The following is a 19,049-nucleotide window of genomic DNA, read 5'->3' as shown; positions in this document are numbered from 1 at the left end:
CTTTTAAACCCAGTGACAAGAACGAGTTCTGTAGAGCTCCCCAGTTGTGTGGTAAAGCTAGGAGAAACAACGGCCGTAAGGCCTACATAACCAATGGCATATATCCACAAGACGGCCAACCTGGAATAATGGGAAAGGGCTCAATCTCACAACCCAAACCTAAGTCTTGACCCAGTAACCCCACATGATCACCCTAAACACCTGCTGACTTAGGTCCGTCCTCCACTGAGGGGTGGCTAGTACAATAATCTCACCTTTCTATACTCCTGTGGCCCAGACCAGGATGAAGTCCATCACAGCAAAGGTAAGCTAACTTGTCAAAACCAATACCTCTGGATTGGGTTTCATGGAATTTGGGTTCATATGAAATTAATAGAGGGTGACGGTGTGTGTGTGTGTGTGTGTGTGTGTGTGTGTGTGTGTAGGTGTAGGTGGGAGCAGGGAACACAGACACATTCGTGGTTCCCCTTTCACCTTTTATAAGTAAGTGCTAAAAGAAACATTTAAAAAATCATAATAAATTGAGCTTTTACAGGGTGACTAATACACTAATCCCTTATAGGGATAAACTGGAGTCTGGGCTACCTTTGCTCCTAGAAACGAAACACATCACAGGCCCCAGCATGATATAATACCTGGTTTCTCCTAGACTTATTACATTAAAAATGTGTTACAGGTGCAGAAAAATTTCAGTCTGGCAAAAAGTTGTTAGAGAAGGAGACCAAAAATAGAGGCAAGATCAGGTTTCCACACAGATCCAAGTGGAAAATTTACCCCCACTGACTGGCACATTCCTGCTTGATGTCATTCCCACCCACCCCCTACTCTCCTTTTTCCTCCTTCTACTTTTTCTCTCTCCCCTCCTTCCCATACAGGTCTCACACTAAAGAGGAAATGGGTGAATAAAATCACTAGGGTAATCACTCGTAGACTTAACATTTAATTATGTTAAATTCAATTCAACATAGAGATAGATCTTGGTATTGACCAAAGGAGGCTGGATAATTCCCACAATTACAGGCCACAAACCATTCTTTTTTCTTAGGGTCACTAGAGTGATGAACACTAGGCCTTCTGATTGGAAGCCTGGGCTTCTTTCTGCTTCATCACACCACATTCTGAGGCACTGCTATGGAATAAGGCTGACAGTATGAGTCCTGACTCCACCGTTTTTATGTCACGAGAACGAGTTATTTAATTTCTTACCTCCTGTCCTTCCTTTTCTGCAAATAAAACCTACCTCATGGGTCTCTAATGAGGATTAAATGAGTTAAGTATATAAAGCATTAGAAGAACAGCACAAAGTGAATGCTTAGTAAATGTTGCTGTTGTTATTGATCAGTCGCTAAGTTGTGTCTCTTCGTGACCCCACAGACTGCAGCACACCAGGCTTCCCTGTCCTCACTGTCTCCTGGAGTTTGCTCAAATTCATGTCCATTAAGTCAGTGATGCTAACTAACCGTCTCATCCTCTGTCACCCCCTTCTTTTGCCTTCTATTTTTCCCAGCATCAGGGTCCTCTTCGTATCAGGTGGCCAAAGAATTGGAGCTTTAGTATCAGTCCCTCCAATAAATATTCAGGATTGATTTTCTTTAGGCTTGACTGGTTTGATCTCCTTGCAGTCCAAGGGTCTCTCAAGAGTCTTCTCCAGCACCACAATTCAAAAGCATCAATTCTTCAGGGCTCCCTTCCTTAACGGTCCAACTCTCACATTTATACATGACTACTGGAAAAGCCACAGCTTTGACTATATGGACCTTTGTTGGCAAAGTGATATCTCTGCTTTTTTAATACACTGTCTAGGTTTGCCATAGCTTTCCTTTCAAGGAGCAAGTGTCATTTAATTTTATGGCTGCAGTCACCATCTGCAGTGATTTTTGAGCCCAAGGAAATAAAATCTGCCCTTATTTCCACTTTTTCCCCTTCTATTTGCTATGAAGTGATAGCATCAGATGCCATGATCTTAGTCTTTTTAAAACTGAGTTTTAAGTCAGCTTTTTTACTCTCCTCTTTTTCACTTTCTTCTTTCATCCTCAAAAGACTTTTTAGTTCCTCTTCACTTTCTGCCATTAGAATGCTTTCATCTACACACTGTTGTTGATATTTCTCCTGGCAATCTAGAATCCAGCTTGTGAGCCATCCAGTCCAGCATTTCAAATGATGTACTCCGCACACAAGTTAAATAAACAGGGTGACAATATACAGCCTTGTTGTACACCTTTCCCAATTTTGAACCAGTCTATTGCTCCATGTCTGGCTCCAACCATTGCTTCTTGACATGAATGCAGGTTTCTCGGGAGACAGGTAAGGTGGTCTGTCTGGTATTCCTATCTCTGAAGAATTTTCCACAGTTTGTTGTGATCCACACAAAGGTTTTAACATAGTCAATGAAGCAGAAGTAGATGTCTTTCTGGAATTTCTTTGTTTTTTCTATAACCCAATAAATACTGGTCATTTGATCTCTTCCTCTGCCTCTTTGAAACCCAGTTTGTACATCTGAAAGATCTTGGTTCACTTACTACTGAAGCCTAGGTTGAAGGATTTTAAACATGACCTTGCTAGCTTGTGAAATGAGTGCAACTATATGGTAGTTTGAAGATTCTTTGTCACTGTCCTTCTTTGGGATTGGAATGAAAACTGACCTTTTCCAGCCAAATGCCCACTGTTGAGTTTTCCAAATTTGCTGACATACTGAGTGCAGCACTTTAGCAGCAGCATCTTTTAGTATTCTAAATAGCTGAGCTGTTAGTTATTTTTATTATTTCTCTACTCAGGAAAAGCCAGCCAACACTAGGTTCTCCTCAAGGCACACCCAGTTCTTCTCCTCCTCATCCCTACTCTCCCAGGAGACCTCAGGCATCAGTTCATTCAACCCGTGGAGTATTTCACTACTTCCTCTCCTTTACATAAGAAGTAAGGAAAAACTGTATAAATTTAGACTAAAAATAAAGACTATGTGATCCACAACGGAATTTTCAAAACAGATAAGGGCTTTAACAAAATCTCGGCCCACAACTAATGTACTAATCCTTTAGGGCCCCAGGGAACTTCCAGGGTCTAACCCATTCAAATTCCTGACCCTCTCAAGTATCAGACCTTCATAACAAGCCTCTCGCATGTATCTGGAAGGGAAAGAGAAACCTTTCCCACACTTTCCTGGGAAGGAAAAGAGAGTTAGTACAGACAAGTTAGAAACCCCTGAGCAAAGTCACTGGCAATGAAAGCACAGCTGACCCTTGAACAAACATCACAGGAGTTAGGGGTACCGATAAGCCCACCTCCAGCAGTGAATTCACATATAAGACTCTTCTTCCAAAATTCAACTACTAACAGTTTATCGCTGACCAGATGCTTTACCAATAACATAAATAATTGATTAACACATATTTTATATGTATTACATAGTATATTCTTATAATAAGATCAAGAAAAGAAAATGCTATTAAGAAAATCATAAGGAAGGGAAAATACACTTACAGTACTATACTGTATTTATCAACACCATAAATTGATGTCATCTCTTTACATGGTGAATCCTCTCTGTCAGTACCTATCAAACATGTCTTACACCAAACACTGGGGATGTTACACCTGTCACAAACTGCTACTGTTCAGTTGCTCAGCAACGTCCGACTCTTTGTGAGCCCATGGACCGCAGTAAGCCAGGCCTTTCTGTCCTTGCTAGACATCAAAAATGAAAAGGTAATGTGAAAAAGAAATTCATATTTATTTATTTGGTATAATAATTCACGCATTGATAATAAAGAAGCAACAGTATGATTGCTTGGTGGTAGCCTAATTGATCCAATTGTTTCACAGTAGCCTAGCCTATGGGCTAATGAATGGTCACAAAATTTTTATGGCATACAGTATTATAGTCACATTCATAATACAGTATTAGAAACACTGTTACTTTTTTAAAAAATCTATTGTGATGATAGGCTGATAGGCAGTTTCTCCAATTATGAGAGAGGAAACATACTATGTGGTAATAGAATTCTTTGAAAGCAAAGTTATAAACCAGTAAGAAAACTAAAACATTACTAATTTTACATTAACTATTACTCACCTTATGCCTATGTAAGGATAGGCTATCCACTTCAATACAAGTGTTGTACAATACAAGTGTACACATTGTTCTACACAAATATTTTTGCATATTTATTGAAATCCATGGATAAGTAGACTCACACTACAACCCATGTTGTTTAAGGGTCCACGGTATTTCCATCAGAAAGGCCCCTCTCAGGGGCTGAGTTTCTCTGACCATTATCTTCAGGGGTCACTTCAATAACTAGAAACCTCACAGGTAAAGCTTTTTTCTGAAGATTAATCTCTCACGCTTGTACTTTAAAGCTCATGACACTTTGTCACATCTATTTGACCCTCATGAAAATCCAGTGAGGCTGAGTGGGAAATCTGTGTCCAATTCATAAAAGAAGCTATGGATTTCAGGGAAGTAACTCACCAAGGTCATACCAGCCGAAATCAGCCTGTGGGCCTAGGACACAAGTCTTCTGACGCCTAGCCTGGTGCCCTTCCCATCTGCAGGGATGCTTTACTCACCTTCCGCCTCTTTTTCTCTAGACCCCCTTTAAAACTGTGGTCCTAGAGAAGCTGTGAGGAAGCCTGCCTGTATCTCCCTCCTATCCCTGCTTTCCTTCTCTTGTTCTCCTCAGGCATTTCCTGTCGTCTGCAGACATCCAGTGTCTTCATTTTACACCTGAGGTGCTCGGGACCAACTATCTCTTCTGTCCTTTTCTGTTGTTTTCCTGCACATTCCTGCTGTGCCTCCTAGGAATGCCTGACACAGAGGCTTAAAACTACTGAAATCAGGAAGATTAATGGAAATGAGTCAATTGGACTGGGTATAAGAAACAACTGGGGTCACACAAAAACTTGTTCATCAGTGTTCAGACCAGAAGTATTCACAACAGCCAAAGAGTGGATACAATCTAAATGTCCAATAACTGATAAATGGATAAACAAAAGTGCATACAATGGAATATTATTCAGTCATAAAATGAATGAAGTATTGACCCATGCTCACATGGATGAAAACATTATGCTAAGTTTAAAAAGCCAGCCGCAAAATGCTACACAATTAAATACCCAGTGGAGGCAACTCCATAGAGACAGAAAGTAGATGAGTGGTTCCAGAGGCAGGAAAAGGAGGGACTGCGGAATGACAGCTAATTAATGCAAGGATTCTTTCTGGAATGATGAAAATAATCTGGAATTAGACAGTGCTGATAGTTGCACAATTCTGTGACTTTAATAAAAACCGCTGAATTTCATACTTTAAAAGGGTGAATTTTATGTTATATGAGTTATATCTCAATATAAAAAAGTGGAAGTAATAAAGACTACAGTAATCTGGAGAGCCCTTGTCTCATCTGAAGAACAGCCCTATTCAGCCACAGCTAATTGCAGTGGAAGAAAGTGCTCCCAATGTTGAAATATTTTTCAATTTTTAAAGAGAAGTCAAAAGTCCAGAATTTTGGATAAAATTGCTTTATTTTTTAAAAGTTATAAAATAATTCAGAAACTTTACATTCTTGGAAGCCTGTATAATCTTGGGCCACTGGTCACCATTTTATGACCTCTGCTAACCCTGGACAATTCAGCTTCCATGCCTTATCCAACAAAACAAAAGTTAATGGAAAAGCAACTAATGTTGCTCCTCTAACAAGCTCTCAGGATATCTGATCAATGAAGAGAAGATGAGGATCCCCTTCCTCTGAACCAGCACAACATGTTCTCTCCCCAGGGTCCAGACTCAGACCCCCACTACGTCTGGGCCTCTCACTTCATATTTAATAAACATTTTTTCAGCACCAACTATGTGCCAGGAACTCTTCTAGGTGCTATAGAAAAAACAAATGATTAAGTCAAGGTCCTTGCTTTCAAGGAGTTCAGTCAAGGGACGGAGACAGACATGTAAACAAATCAAGGCAATACAAGGCAGAATTAAGCCAGAGCCTGATAGCAGCACAAACAGTGTACTATGAAAACACAGACAAAGTACCTATTAATTCTACCTGGAAATATCAGGGAAGGCTTTGTAGAAGAGGTGACGTTTGGCTGAGCCGTGAAGTTAGGTTCACAAGGCAAAGATAAAAAGAGAAAGACGGCAGGGCGGGGGTGGGGGCAGTCAGAAAAAAAACAGAAGAGAGGGAGGGAAGAAGAAAGGAAGGAAGACAGAAAAGGAGGGAGGGAGGAAGGAATTAAATAGAGAAATTAAATAGGTAATTACATAGAGGGCATGGTTAAAAAAGAAAAGAGGGTGAAAGCTGGAAAAATAGATCCCACCCTCCCTTGCATCCACAGTGGACATTACACAACCTTCATCACAGTAGGCTAAGAAAAATTTACATGTCACTCTCACAAACTGAAATAAGAGTTCCATGAAAGGAAGGATCATGTCCTATTGATCTTGATGTCATTAACATCCTAGCATAATACCTGATACACAATAGTAGCAGTGTGTGTGCTCAGTCATATCTGACTCTTTGCCACCCCTTGGACTGTAGCCCACTAGGCTCCTCTGTCCATGGGATTTTCCAGGCAAGAATACTGGAGTAGGTTGCCATTTCCTCCTCTAGATGCTCAATAAAAGTTGGCAGAATGACTGAATTCATGAACCAATAAAGAATCGAAGAAGAGAGATCAGGCTATATATGAGGAAGGGAAAAGGAATCCATTTTGGCTGGAGTAAGAGACATAAGAGGACCGTAGTGGAAGTAGAGACTAGAAATGCAGATTAGAGGTCAAATCAGGCAATATATAAGTTCAGTTCAGTTCAGTCGGTCAGTCGTGTCCAACTCTTTGCAACCCCATGAACTGCAGCACACCAGGCCTCCCTGTCCATCACCAACTCCCCGAGTCCACCCAAACCCATGTCCATTGTATTGGCGATGCCATCCAACCACCACAGGCATTTGATTTGGCTTAGGAGGCCTTTCTGGCTTCCCCGGTGGCTCAACTGGTAAAGAATCCGCCTGCAATGCAGGAGACCTAGGTTCGATCCCTGGGTTCAGAAGATGCCCTGGAGAAGGGAATGGTTACCTACTCCACTATTCCGGCCTGGAGAATTCCATGGACTGTATAGTCCATGAGGTTGCAAAGAGTCAGACACGACTGAGCGACTTGCACTCACTCACTCGGGAGGCCTTTCTAATGTACCTCAGATCATGTAAACAGGACAGCCCTTTCTCTTCCCATGCATTTCACAGGCTCCAAAAACATTCTGACTAATGCAGGATAAATGACTATGTAAAGGCAGGAAAACATATAGTAGATGCTCAGTAATAGTCATTACAAAATTGAATCAAAGAGTGAATTACTCCATCCTAGAGTGACATTGTTTTTTACGTAACCACAGTATGTTCTTAACTCACACTCTATTTGTGGTCAGTTCTGACCCCCACATGTTTTTTCTTATACTCATACCCATCCTATATTTTTACTCTTGGGTTTGGGTCTTTACAAGCACATTTTCTTATTAAGTTTCAACCCTAATTATGATAGGCTTATTTTTCCAATGCATAGGGTCATTCAGAGCTTTATTACTATTTTCCAGAAAATCAAAACCACACCAAATTTGGGACCCACAAATTTGATACACACATTCTTTATTTGTCTGGAACATCAATAAATATGCTGAACAGACTGGCTCTCAAGACCAGTCTCCACTGTGCCATCACTCAATGTGTCCTACTATCATCATACTATCCCCATCATCCACGAATCTTCAACCCTGATATTCAGCTTACAGATTATACTGGAGACATCTCCCTGGTCTATGGATCCTGTTCTTTTGCTATTAAGAATTAGAGTTGTCCATACGATTTGCCCATCACAAAACCATGTTGACTCCTATGTAGTGTCTCAGGGTCTCCCAGTGACTGCAAATTGCCTGATTTTTCCCACTCTCATTTTTCCCAAAGATCAATAAGTTGGTGATCTTTAATTACTAGGGTCATTCTGTGTTTCTCCCCTTCCTATTTCAAAGATAGGCATATGTGCCCATTTCCAGTCTTTCAGGACTTTTCCAGTTCTCCATTGCTTCTCAAAAATAATGACCTGTGGGTTTGTGGCCACATCTGCTTGTACACCAAGTACCCCTAGGGTGCATGTCATCAAATTCTGCTGATGTGAATACTTCCATTTTTCCTTCTCTCATTAATTGCTTTTTCTCTTTGATTATCTGTTCATGCCTCAAAATTTCACCTTGACTGAACTTCCTCTAGTTAACTATCTGCAATCTCCTCTGAAGAGACAAGATGAAAAAATTCAGCCTTATCAATCACCTGATATAAGAGTTCCTTCCTTCTTAATCATGAAGTTAAATTTTTCAAGTCTATTTTTTGCCCTATATCATAAAAGTTACTTATTTGCTTTTCTATAATGCTAGCTACGTCCTCCTCCCAATTGTGATCATTCTTATTTTGTCCCTCTTCTGCTTTTCTCATACATTCTGTTGTAAGGATAAGGCCTAATTGCCACATGTGGCATACCTGTTATATGCAGAAATAGTACTGGGTACTAAAGAAACAGCAATTTAAAAAAAAAAGTCCTGCCATTAATTTCATAGTCTAGTTCAACCAAACAACATAGAAGAAGAAAAATATAAGTTAAATACTCCTTCCTCTGTATGCCTACATTGCCTCTTTTATAAACTGGTTTCAGTATATTGTAACCACTCCTTTACTTACCTGTTTTTCCTAACCTGTTTAAAAGTAGGGATTATATCAGGTTCACCTGAAACCCCAATGTCTCCTATAGTACCTGAAACTCAGTATGTTTAATAAGGATGGGACAAAGAAGACAATACAAAATAACATATGTTATTCTCACTGCAAGAATAATGGGAGTAGTTAGCCATTCCCTTCTCCAGGGAATCTTCCCAATGTAGGGATTGAACCAAAGTCTCCAGCATTGTAGACAGGAGGGAAGCCCACGTTAGATGTTACAAATGGTTCATTCTATAGAGGAGGCGTCACTCCTTCATACATTTCTGTTCCATGCTGAATTCTATCCCATTCTAAATACTTTTTTTTCCTCTTCATTTTTGCCTTCCTAGAGGTAGCATTGATTCCCTCCTTTTTACCCCCTTTGAAAACAGGCTAAACTCTGGCATATAGGAATCCTTCTCTTAGAATCAGTCTCCTGAGTCATCATGCCTACTTTATTTCACCACCACACTGCCCAAATGTATACAGTCTTAACTACTGATATGGAGAAAAGGGAGTATCTATATCTGTATTACCAAATATATACTATCTGAGTTCCTGCAGTCATGTGGAGAAGCAAAAGTCACAACCTTAGTAAGTTGGCACTTCTCGTTGCCCCAGCTTCATTCAGTCTCTGCTGCCTATGGAATAGTGTGATGGGCCAATACAAGGCAAATTCAGTGCAAATCTATTACAGGGTAAACTTTAAAATCTTGTAAAAGTTACAAACGTTTGTGAAGCTGATGAAGACATGGAGACCTAATCAAATGGCATGCATAGCTACTGACAACTGAGAGTCTAGCAGAGGTAGACTGAAGAACACATAAGGAACAAGGGTCACGTAAGAGACTGACTTGAGGCCAGAGGAAAAAATATATGGAGCCTTCAAATCTGCTTGCAAAAATTATCCTGTTCATGATCACATTGTGAAAGTTAAATATTAGAAACAGCATTCCAGCTATCATACAACTTAGCAGTGAACAATTATAACTCAACTGTTAATAAGATATATTGCTATTACTTGTTTCATTTTTCAAGACAGTCAATCAAATTCTTTTTTCCCTACTTACTATAAAATTTTGATCCTTTTCCTGATACCAATTATCCTGAAATAATGAAGCTTTTCTATACTGCTTTATCAGTTTTTACACTTTCAGTTATGCCCCAGCTGAAGAATAAGCCCTCCAAGGATAGAAATTATGAATTCTATTTTTCTTTAGTATTTTCTCCTACCACCAGCAGCCCATTCCAAGTCACAACTCACACATCTACTTGTGGAGCAGAAATCTGAGGAAAATAAGCATGCAGAAAACATTACTGACTGCCTACCTGACTTGGAGGCTAATTCTCCTGAAGGTTAAGACGGCTATACCACCAATACATTCTCAACAGTCGTGATGGTGATATCCAAGGTTTCTAAGTAATCACTTAGCTACAGCTCCTTTAATTCATGACATGGTGTGCCTAAGAAATGAAAAGAGATTGTTTTTTAATGTAATCTTTTGTTTTCTTTTTCATCCTACAGGATATTCTCTCCTATCACAAAAGGAGTCATCAGCGTCTCTCTCCTGGATTATATCTGGGTTACCTAAAGCTGTGTAGCTCTGTGGACCAGATTAAAGTTCTTGTTACCCAAAAGCTGCCTAACATTCTCTGTCATGTGAAGATCCGTGAAAACTATAACATTTCCAAGTAAGCTATAAAAAGTTTGGATTTGTCTTGTGATGAAACAATGGTTGAAGGGGTGGGTTTGATGTGCCAGAAGGAAGCTGAAATGCGACTTCTGGGTGAAGTTTTTATGACGAGACCTCTTCAGGGACCAGCACCCTGGGGCAAAGGCAAAGGCACAGCTCGGTTTTAACGTTAGGGAAAGGAAAGCGAAAGTGTTCGTCTCTCAGTCGTGTCTGACTCTTTGCGACTTCATGGACTATAGCCCATCAGGCTCCTCTGTCCATGGAATTCTCCAGGCAAGAAGATGGGAGAGGGTTGCCACACCCTTCTCCAAGGGATCTTTCCAACCCAGGGACCAAAGCCAGGCCTCCCACATTGCGGGCAGGTTCCTTACCGTTAAAGGCATAGCTCAGTTTTAACATTAGGATAAGCAGTGCACCCACTTAAAGAGGATACTATCCTTTCACTTTCCTCTCTGCAACCACTGACATCAAGATTAGTGAACAGATGCCCTTTTCTTTCAACACTCCTATTTCCAAAAACTTTTCTCCATAACCTAAAAGGTCGTATTTTAAAAAATCACTTGTGTGAATAGGTTCTAGTAGAGTAACTGATTTCCCCATAATCTTAAAGGACCCTCCCTACTCTCATTCTTCCCACTCCTAACCCCCTGACCTAAGGACTTCGTATGTTTCCTATGCTCTATATGGTTCTCTAGGGAAGAAAAGTAGTAACAAGGCCAGAGTTTCTGGAAACTGCTCTATGGTTGGCATTATGGTGAATTACCCTGTTAACTTTGGAAAAGTTGCCCAATCTTGGTAATCTGACCCAGCTTTACAACTAGCCCTCTAGTAGGCCTCTGAAAGTCTACTAAAATGAACTGAATTGTGCTCAACGCGGAAAGGAAAGACTAGATAAGAAAAGAAAAAGAACTTGGAAAAGAATTTGTCAGGCTTCAGTGACAATTTAGATCATTCTAGTTGCACCTACAAATTTGCTTAACCAAAGGAGACGCTAATTTGGCCATTTAAAATCTGGTCCCTAAAGTGCGAAGGCCTTATTAACTATAGTGTCTCACAATATATACTAACTATTCCTTGATGACAGTGGAGGAGATGATGCTGACGCATGAGCTCTTTAGAGCACTCACCAGGGGCCATATTCTCTTCCTTCCCTCGTCACACACACCTAGACTTTAAGTCTGCCACCTGGTGGCCACTACTACAATCAGCAGTAGTTATCTCCAGCCTTCCCAAGAGGCTCATTTGTGGGTTGATTCTGCAACGGTTACTTTCATCCATTTTCTAGGTTTGTGTCTTAAAGGTTTAGATTCTATCTTTTAGTGGTTGTACCAACTAATTTCCATTTGCCAAGGATCCAAGTTTCACTTCTACAAAAGATTCCAGCAGTCTTCATTGTGCCAGTTCCATCTCCCTCATCCTTAAAGGCTAAACTGATTAGTTAGTGGTAGATGTTTAATGGTATTCCTCCTGGTAATTTATTTTCTAATTTGATTACAGATACGATTTCAGCAATGTGGTCCTTTAGACTTTGTGCATACTTATGCTAGTCAGAATCCCTCATTTAGTTCAGTATCAGTGATGGAAGAAAAGATATAGTTCCCAAGCAGGTTCTCAAAGATTTCAGTTATTTGTGAATCCAACAGCATGCCCAGATTGAAACAGGATTTAATTTTCTTTCTTTTTTTCCTCTTATTGAGACAAAGGGTATATTTTTCCACAGTCTTTTCCAGTGTGGGAATTGAAATGAAACTGATATCATAAAAACAGAAACTTTTCTAAGAGGGGAGTTGGTTAAAAGAGAGTATATTCTGATGCAAAGCTTATGTCACAATCAATTTCATTTTCTGGCTCATAGCTTGGAGCCCCTGTCACTATAACCCATCAGGGAGAGCCCTCAGAGGATTTTCAGAAGGGTGGGAACACATGTTAGCACCTCCTCTCTTTCCATCCCAAAACAACAGGGCTTTCCTTTCCTCCCTAGCCTGCTCCTGAGAACATATTGCTTCTCCTTGCAGTCAGGAGCAAATGGGCCAAATGAATCTGTTTAGAGACTTGTGCTAAAATACCTTATAGAAACAATGTTGCCCAAGAGGTATTTCCCTTTATCTTTTCAAGATGGTTTTGAAGAGCAGCTTTGAGGGGACAAACCCAATGTGCTTTCCTCCCACCTCCCTTCTTTTCCCTTCCTTTTTGCAGAACATTTGGGAAAGTTCATTTGGGAGGATGGTGGAGCATGCAGAATAAAGACACAGATGACTGGTTTGAAAAGAGGACAGAATCAGTGATGTGTGTCCCCTGGTTCCTTTTATTGGAATTGTCTGGTGTTCCTGTTTGTGATTCTCCTCAAGCTTTTGGAAAGGGAAAGAAACCAAAATAGTACCCACGATTACAACAGGCCAGGGTTGAAATGTGCCATGTGGTTTCTTGCCTGAGTTGGACCAGAGTCCTGTGGTTACCCAGCTGCTGAATTAACCAGCAGATGCCCCTGTGGTAAAATGTAGGATCTTAGAACTTACAGGGGATCTTCAGGGAAAGAAAAATTATTTCAAAATATTTCAAAGCTCCAATCTCAAAAACTGATTCATTACAAATCAGACCTGCTGTTCTGAGGTATATGTGGTTTGATAGGTGAAATAAACTTGAAAAGAGCTCATTTTAAGCTCTATTTGGGTGGCAAAAAGTTCAAATTTCATGAACTGCATCAAGTTTTAACCACCAAAAATTGGTTATTCAGGTTCTGGACATATACACTAAAAATGGTCTGAGCTGTGTTCTGAACTTTTGTTATATTTCTAATTTTAACTTGACTCAACATACAGAGAGGAGTGGGAATGGGTCCAAATGCTTTCTGGCTCTGAATCTATGGAAAGTGTGGATCATACTTCTGACTGCCCCATGCAATTGTTCTTCTACGAGCTCCAGATGGCAGTGAAAGCTCTCCTTAAGCAGATCAATATACCTCTACATCAGGTACTAGTCTTTACCATCATTTTTATCTTCTTTTTATGACTCATGGAAACTGCATTATGGTGTAAAACTCAAGAGGTGAAACAATACACATGAATAATTTTGTCGTTGATGTACACGTCGCTTTGCACACACCTGCACGTTTCAGTTTGATGCCTGTGCGTGGACCCCGAGTGCACGTCTGCACCTTTACTCTAGTTCCTCCATGCTGACGTCTTCCAGAGTCCCCAGACCCCACTTCATTGTGGTCTGGTCAAACAAGGAAAAATTAGCTAACCCACCCTGAAAGACATCAGATCTTAGCTTCAGGAGAGCATGAAGCAAGGGACGTAAATAAATAAGTGTGTGGTTAGATTTGCAAATGATTTCCTTAAGAACAGAAGATTACTGGTAGTATACATCTAGAGCAGTGGCCAAGGTTGTTCCATGCTATCTTTCCACAAACAGAAAATTTGCTGTCAAAATTACTGTCTTGTCTAAGTCCAAATGTGCAAATCTTACCTCCACTAATAAGCAACTCTTAAAAAAAGAAACTGTTGGCATAGAAGACAAGAGTAAAGGTTTACTAGGCTCTGTCTAGTGAGCTAATAGCATGTAGCATTAGATTCTGTTCTTTTTGATCTGCGTTTACCATCTCTCTCCACTCAACACACACACATACTATTCCTATACACACAACTAAAATAAGCCAAGTTTAGCCTGCAAACAGGGAGACTGTAACAGGAGTGACTGGCTCTCTTTAAATAACAGAGACACAACCTGAATTGGCCTCTGACCCAAGGAGACAAGAGGATAGATTAAAGACTCCAAGAGTGTTCTTCCATTAGAGTACTACTCTGATTACAAGTCAACGTTGCAAAGCTAGTCCAAAACAGCTAATGTTGAAAAAGAATAAATTGCACAAGATGCTATAAAGACACTAGGGGAGTTAACTGGATTATTCCAGGGGTGGCCATATACACAGGAGGAGGGGAAAAAAAAAAAATACCAGCTCAACTTCTGACAGTAGATACCATTAAAGGGTTTCTTGGGCTTAGCAGGTCTGAAGCAGCTCATATTTCATTGGTGACTCTTGGGCTACGCATACATTGGGAGCAGGCTGCCCAACTGCCTAAGAGTACATACAACATTTTTTTTTTTTTGGTACTTGTAAAATTTTCTCAGTCTTTGGCCAGAAACTACATTTTCCCCCCTTAACCAACTTAAATTGAAACTAGTGGATTTTTAATTCAATCCATTTTTGTTGCTTCATGTAATTATATTCATCATTTTGAAAAGCCCACAGAACGCAATCATTTTCTGCTTTTATAAGAAGCATAAATGTTGTTTTCAGAGTTTATGTGGAACATTACTGCCTTAAATCTTGATTTTATATAGCATTATTAAATGGACTGAACCCTAATATTTATGTTGTATAAAAATTCCAAGCTGAAAGTCATGTAATTTTGTTAGATGTTTTATGCCGGTTTGGTGTTGTTTATGTAAGTGCCGTGTTGTAACTCTCCTATTTTTCCTCCGCGCGTGTCCCTCTGCAGGCAAGGCACTTCCGCCTCTACACACAGGAGGTGTTGGAAATGGGTCACAATGTCTCCTTTCTTCTCCTGCTCCCTGCCTCAGACGACGTCTGCACAGCCCCAGGACAGAATAATCCTTACACCCCACACTCAGGGTTTCTTAACCTCCCTCTTCAGATGTTTGAACTTGGTATAGTAGCTTGTTTCACCTAGAAATATTAACCCAGCCTCCTTATAATAAAATCACAAAGTTATATCTGTTCCCCCTTGTCCCAGTGGAGGGTCAATAAATCACATGATGGCTTTGGCAACAACCCTTCCTAGAACTGTGTACAAGCCTGAGAGAAAGCAAAGCTCCAAGACCATGTGCCTGAGCAATAATTACTGAAACTTAGCTAAGGCCCAATGGAGAGGAGGGACTTCTAAACAGAAAGTTCAGTTATCAGGCTGCAGTTCTTGCCTCCCCCTTGCTTTCCTAAAGCATAAATGTAAGAACTGATGTTTTCATGAAAAGCACTGCCCCTTCTCTTTCTTTTTTTCCTCTCTCCCCCTCTTCCTACCCCCTCTTTCCTCCAACTGGGAAAAAAAAAACTGAAATTAAAATGTAAAGTGTGTATCAATTTAAAGCAGAAAAAGGTCCGTAACTTTAAGTAGTGCTAACTTATTAAATAGACTCTAAATTTCTAACAGACCATTTGAGAAATTGACAGGGTCTCCCAGGATGCAATATTGTGAATATAATGTGGGATTCTCAATGGTGGAAGATCGCATCCTGACTTTCAAAAATGGGTAGCCTGGGCCCCGGGTCCTCTATTTTTACAGAGACCCCTGCTGCCCACTGAAAATGTGAATAGGGAGGCTTTGTCTCCTCCACATGCTTCATCTTGTAACAGGCCAATAAGAGGCAATTAACAAGAGTTCCGTCAGTTCAAATGGACTGTAGGATTTGTGGGAGTGGGAGTGAATGGGTGGGTGAAATGAAGGCAGTCTCTCTTTGGATTGCTCCCCAGCTACCAGATTTAGCAAGAGACAAGGCAACTGCCTGACATTTCATTTTGAGACCAGGGCATCTGAATTTGAATTTATCTCTTGAGGATAAATGGATAAAGTCTCCCAGTTTCCCTTGTTCCAAGGAGTTTACATGCTCAAAAGCTGATGAACAGCAGTTGTTATTTTCCAGAGGAGGGGCAGTTGCTAAGAGAAGGCTGAATCAGACTTGCAGACTGAGACTTGTGGGCACTGGGTCCTCTACTGTGTGGCACTGGCAATCATTTAACTTTCCGGCACCTTTTCTGTGCCACGTGATTGATAATACTGGTCATACCACTCCCAAGATGCCTGAATGCGAGTGTGACCATTGAATGAGTTCCCCATACAATGAGCATTTTTAGTCTATGATATAACGGCACTGCTATTACAAAACACAGTTTGAGTCAGAGTAATTCAATTCAAGTCCACACATACACATCAGGTGTCTACTGGGGAGATTAAGAGATGAGTTAAGACAACAGCTCTGCCCTCAAGGGGCTTTTTAGTACCGTGGTAGGAGTTAAATAAAAATACAAATTAAATTTTAAAATACGTATAATGTGCTCAAATCTTAAGTATTAAGTGATACTGAAAAAAATGAAATGAAAGCATCTTTTCTTAAAGAAGTTATCAGAAGGCCTCCTAGGAGACAAGATATTTGCTGTAGGTGTGAAAGAATGGGCTGGGTGCTAAAAAAAAAAAAAAAAAACGACAATGAAATCTGTTTTGTCAAGGGAGCAGAATGAGCAAAGACATAAGAGAAGAACTTAGAAAGAATCAGAAAAAGAACAAGTGGTCCAGTTTGTTCTGAGATCTGAGAAAGGACCTGAGCAAATAGCAGACATAAACCTGTATGGACAAGTTGTAGCCATATTGGGCAGTATTTTAAAAATCAGGCTGAGGAATATGCTTAAGATGAATTGAAAGCAGGACTGGGGAGATAATTCAGAGGTTATAATAATATTTTGATGTTAAAGTAGAAACAAAAACAAAGGAGACAAGTATAGATGTAAGAAACACAGGATGTAATCGACAAGACTGGACAGCTGTTTGAATGAGGACCGGCAAAGCTTAGAAACTGCTAAGCACCCCCATGGTTTTTAGTTTCAAAGACTGTGAGGATATTGCTACCATTACCAGACATAATGAAATCAGAAAAGAAAATGCTTTGGGGAAGAATATGATGCTTTTAGCTCTGAATATCTTGAGCTCAGCGGTAAAGAATCCACCTGTCAGTGCAGGAGATGGAGTTTTGATCTCTGGGTTGGGAAGATTCCCCTGGAGTAGGAAATGGAAATGTGCTTCAGTATTCTTGCCTGGAAAGTTCAATGGACAGAGGAGCCTGGCGGGCTATGGTTCCTGGGGTCCCAAAGAGTCAGACATGACTGAGCATGCACACATTTTGAATCTGGAAGTGTTCATTCAACATCCAAGAGGACATATACAACTGGCAGTAGAAATGCAGGAGACAAAGTTGGTTACTAAACACAGAAATTTGGCCAGAGTCTACTGGTAACAAATGAAGCCATGAAAGTGAGTGATTTCCCACGGATAGATAAATGACAGAGAAAAGAACTAAAGAAAATCCTTTATTGGAGAGCGAACTAAGAACCCATTCTACGTTAAAAGGCCACGATAACAGGCAAAAATACATAAGGCTCATTTCTCGATGTTTCAGTGGCCTGGGTGGGAACAATCAATGATTTAGTATCAATCATAATAGTACGTGACTCCCAAGACGCTGGAGAACCAAGCCCTGCAAGCATCCTATCCTTCTTTCTGGGAGGCTCCCACACTATTCTTGGGCAATCACACTTTATCCTACTGCTGTTACTCTCCATTCTACAATTTCCTCTCTTCACTCATTCCTCCATTAATTTATCAATAAATATTTATTAAGTAACCTACTATGTGCCATGCTTCCCAAGGGGCTAAGTGGTAAAGAATCCTCCTGCTAATGCAGGAGACTCGGGTTCAATCCCTGGGTCATGAAGATCCCCTGGAGGAGGAAATGGCAACCCACTCCAGTATTCTTGCCTGGGGAAATCCCACGGACAGAGGAGACTAGCAGGCTATAGTCCATGGGGTCACAAAAGAGTGAGTCAGACACAACTTAGCAACTAAAACAACTCTATGTGCCAGGCACTATTTCAAGTATTGAAAAATCAATGAACAAACTCCTCATGGAGCTAATAATATTCCAGTGGGGGAGACAAATAGTAAACCAATCAACAAACATTAACACTGAGAACGTCAGACAGCAGCGAGAGCTGGAAACAAAGATAAATCAGGATAAAAGACGAGACTGAGAGGACAGGGACTGCACTTTTGTATGAGAAGACCAGGGAAGGCCTCTCTGAAGAAGATGATTTGAGTGGAGATGAGAGATTTCCATGAAATGAAAAGAGCAAGTGCAAAAGCCTTACAGTAAGAGTGTGCTTGGCTGAGAGATCAGTATAGATGGAATGTAGGTAAGCAAGAGCAACAAAGATAGCAAATGATATCAGAAGGTCAGCATCAGAAGACCATTCATGGCTTCATAGATCATAATAAGGACGTTGGATTTTATTTTAACTGTGTTGGAAATTCAGTGGAGATTTTCGAGTAGAATAAGTTTTTAATATAAGCTTTACTGTAAGTAGCTTTTAATATAAGCTCTGCAGAATAGGGTAGTCCCACAGGGTGTTCCTTCCTAGGACTATCGGTGGGGGAGAGAGACCGTCACGCAGGAGGATGCTGTGAGACTCTATGAGCAGGGCTGAGTTGGGGCAAAGTGGTACAACTGTAGACCCACAGCCCCCACAGCTCGGGGACTGATATTCCCAATCCTTTGGAGAGGAAGAGGATGGCACTCCTCTGCAGTTATAAAGTATGAGCCTGGGGGACAACAAGGGTCACTATTCATGCTGCCCCAGAAATAAAAGGAAAAGCGCTTAGAAACTGTCCTGAGATGTGGCCTCTTGAGGATTTGCCTATACTGAGGAGGTCACGCTGCCCTGACGGCGTAGGCAGTCACAACTGACTGCAGGCCTATGAAGAGGAAAGCTGAGTTTTATCGATTTCACTGACTCTATGATTTTGACTGACTTGAGCAAGATTAAGAAACTGGG

General features: G+C 40.6%; 1 protein-coding gene across 1 annotated transcript in view; it reads left to right on the top strand.

The window, feature by feature from the left end:
• ANKFN1 (ankyrin repeat and fibronectin type III domain containing 1) overlaps positions 1-19,049 on the top strand; it is a 157,996-nt gene that overhangs the window by 112,261 nt on the left and 26,686 nt on the right. The window contains exons 12-14 of the mRNA XM_065910764.1: positions 10,261-10,427; positions 13,249-13,399; positions 14,932-15,100. Coding sequence (XP_065766836.1) covers positions 10,261-10,427; positions 13,249-13,399; positions 14,932-15,100 — 487 coding nt within the window. The remainder of the gene's footprint in view (positions 1-10,260; positions 10,428-13,248; positions 13,400-14,931; positions 15,101-19,049) is intronic.

The sequence above is a fragment of the Muntiacus reevesi genome, chromosome 18 (assembly GCF_963930625.1).
Source record: "Muntiacus reevesi chromosome 18, mMunRee1.1, whole genome shotgun sequence".
NCBI classification, from domain to species: Eukaryota; Metazoa; Chordata; class Mammalia; order Artiodactyla; family Cervidae; genus Muntiacus; species Muntiacus reevesi.
The sequence above is the reverse complement of the archived record's forward strand: the minus strand, read 5'-3'. Positions and strand labels throughout refer to the sequence as shown.